Source organism: Lepeophtheirus salmonis, chromosome 10 (genome assembly GCF_016086655.4).
Source record: "Lepeophtheirus salmonis chromosome 10, UVic_Lsal_1.4, whole genome shotgun sequence".
NCBI classification, from domain to species: domain Eukaryota; kingdom Metazoa; phylum Arthropoda; class Copepoda; order Siphonostomatoida; family Caligidae; genus Lepeophtheirus; species Lepeophtheirus salmonis.
The window spans coordinates 17,953,708-17,956,911 of NC_052140.2; the positions used below are offsets into that span (position 1 = coordinate 17,953,708).

The following is a 3,204-nucleotide window of genomic DNA, read 5'->3' on the forward strand; positions in this document are numbered from 1 at the left end:
CTTCTCCTATGTACCTCAATGAATACATATAAACTGAGCCCCTTATTATTATTAATAATTTATGTAAAAATTGAAACTGATAGAATAAGTTAAAAATAGTTTTTCATATTTAAACAATAAATATATAATTATTTTATTTTGAAATCAATCATCCTTATTTTCAAAACGATTGGATAATTGCATTTTGTTGTTTTGAAGCTTAAACAAAATCAGTGTTAGGCTTTCATTTAAAATTTATTGTTAAAATTAACTAAAGAATCTAAACTGGAATCAACAAATGCCACAAGTTGCGTTACATCTTTTAAATACGTAACGAAGAGAACAAAACGTCTTCAAGCCTTCACAATCTGGGATTTGGTCAACACAGTCTATGACAGAAGTAAATGGTTAATAAAATATATTAAATATCAAAAAAAGTTTAAGCTCATTACTTGTATCAGGCTTTTTAGTTGTTACTTTTTCTGGTGTTGTGGTTTTTCCTTGTTCAGGGCACAACTTACATGATCTTGGACAATTGTCAGTCATAACCTTATCTGAACAAAAAGATAAATATTTACTGCAAGTTGCGTACTTGTCCAAGCAATCTGAAATATAAGACAATTAACATTTTTGATCTTATTGCAAAGTTTAACTAATAATTGCCTGAAGTGGTTGTAATAGCCGTGGTAGAAGTTGTTGTTGTAGTCTTCATGTCTTCTGGACACTTTTTACATGTTTTTGGACAGTTCTCACCAGTATATTCAAAGGAACAATATTTTTTCAATAAGTCACAATATGTCCATTTATCTTCACAATCTGAAACCAGAAATTTACCATTAGATGTTAAATTTATGTACTATAAGCCATAAAGTGCAAGCACCAATGTATTTGTTTATGTGTTATGTAGAGTAACGCTGAATAATTATAAGTTTAAACCCTTGTTGGACTCAGAGTTGAATTCAGGATCAAAATCGACCCCCAACTTAAATTATCCGTAATTATCCGGTTCCAAAAAAATATATAAAGCCCATCCCTATCATTCTTATATTTTTATACGTACTATTCTTTGAACCTTTGGTTGTAACCTGTGTCGGGAGAGTTGTAGAAAGAGTTGATTGTTGATCGCATTTATATTTTGCTTTAATTTTTAATGCATCCAATTCTGTCATTCCATTTCTTTGACCAACTTCAATTCCAAGTGGTACAAATCTGAGTACATCCATTGTATTATTATCTGACGTTTGAAAACTATTTTGAAATTATATAAACATAAGAGGAATTGATGTATTATTTAGCTACTCACTCATCTAATCCATAATGCATCACAGATCCATAATCGTAAGCATACCCAAATGTGTCTGTAGTATAACCTGAATAGCAATCATCAAAGGTTGTTGCATTTGACGAGGGTTGGCATTTGGGTGGTATGACAGTGGCATTATCATAAATGTTTTTAAAATAATTATTTAAAGAATGTCTCTTAATCCTATCCCAATGTATTTTGACATAACTATCTCGGTCAGGTCGTGTTTGCTCATGATCATATCCAAGTATATGAAGCATTTCGTGTTGTACAATTCCTGAGACCTAAAGAAAAATAAAACTTTTTATTGTATGGTGGTAACGACGATATAAGATTTATGAATTAAAATGAATAAGAGTAGACACGATATTTACTCCATGTGCTCCAGAGTAATATTAAAATATCCTCTATTTATAACTATATTGTTTGTTTTAAGAATAATTATTAGGTTCTAAAAAAATTTTAGATTATCCAACATAACATTGTCTAATTTTTCTACTTACCATGCAAGAAGAGAATCCATTGCTTCTTTGCAAATTTAATTTATGCTTTCGTCTATATTGATTGTAACCAAGGATAGCAAAACATCCTCTCTCATCGTTCTTAATGTATACATAACTTTTCTCTCCATTTCTAGGAACCCATCGCACACATGTTTTATTTTCTATTTCATCCATAGCAGATTGGATTAAACTCAAATCCGTCTTACTGAATCCTTGAGCTAATGTATAGGGAACTGTATTGTTGGGCCACACCTTTCCTCCTAAAAGATTTCTTGATCCAATTCCCTTGTAGCTATACTTATCATGGATGATTCGACATTGAGCATGGCTCAGTTCTATTTAAAAAAAGATATTGATTACTTGATGAAGGTGTTTACTTTCACAAAATGAATCTACCAGAATACGTTCCTTCAAATGTTGTGAAAACAAATAAAACAATGTACTTGTACCACATCTTACAAATTATTGGTAAATTGAAGAGCAAGACACACGTTTTTATACTTAAAATATGGATCATTCGTTTGTATCATATGTTTCACTAAATTGATACTCATATTTGCCATGATATTCATATGTAAATATGTTGTGCTTATAACTATGTGTTGTTGGCTGTGTTTGCAAAAATAATTGTAATGTACTTAATGACTAACTATCTTGTGACATAATTTTCTATATTTTGCTGATATTGTATATTTAGAGATATGTAAAAACATTTTGGTTGCTTCATCAAAGACAATACAAATTCAAAATTGTATCTTGCTATAACAAACTTGCAAGATTTTCTTACAAAATTGTGTCTAAGTGGAATTAAATTCTTCTAATCCTTATAAAATATCCTCCTCTGGTCAAAGCGGATAAGATAAATATATGTTATTACTTGATCTTTCTCCTTCATGGGAACGAAACATTCACCAATCAATATTTGGAATTTCAGATGGGACCCAATTTAGGGCACATTTTCAAATTTCTAATGACAATATCAAATTTTATTATATTTGCAATGACTGCAAAGTCCGTGCAATATTTTAATCACATCAAGTCAATGAAAGGAAAACATTGTCGTTTTTTTTGAAAACGTAATTGTCCTGTGGCTTTATATGTATATGATCTACTTTTATCTTTATGTTTATTCATTATTTACACTGTTTGAATTGTAGAATATAAATAAATTAATTTAACCATGAAAAAAAAATTACATCGTTTCTTTGATACAAAACTTTTTTTAATATCATTTTCAGTTAGTAAGAACTTTAAAGACATCTGTAAAAATTTTTGATGACAAACTGTAATGTTTGTTTTATGAGTTATTGTACTAGGTGCAACGCTACTTTAGTTTGTTCCAAAACAACAGATCAAAAACAATTTATGTTTTTGTTTTTTATGACTTCTTATGGTATCTTTGGTCTATAAAGCAAATTG

The 3,204-nt window shown here is 29.5% G+C and overlaps 1 protein-coding gene across 1 annotated transcript; it reads right to left on the reverse strand.

Annotated features, from left to right (window-relative positions):
- Positions 1 to 255: 255 nt before the first annotated feature.
- LOC121125300 (zinc metalloproteinase nas-6) lies at positions 256 to 2,306 on the reverse strand. The gene is made up of 7 exons (XM_040720466.2): positions 2,182 to 2,306; positions 1,786 to 2,120; positions 1,283 to 1,566; positions 1,040 to 1,227; positions 643 to 795; positions 432 to 584; positions 256 to 368 (listed from the first exon to the last, which is right to left on the reverse strand). Exons 1-7 carry the CDS (start codon positions 2,300 to 2,302, stop codon positions 271 to 273), a joined length of 1,332 nt encoding a protein of 443 aa, XP_040576400.2. The 5' UTR covers positions 2,303 to 2,306; the 3' UTR covers positions 256 to 270.
- Positions 2,307 to 3,204: the final 898 nt, after the last annotated feature.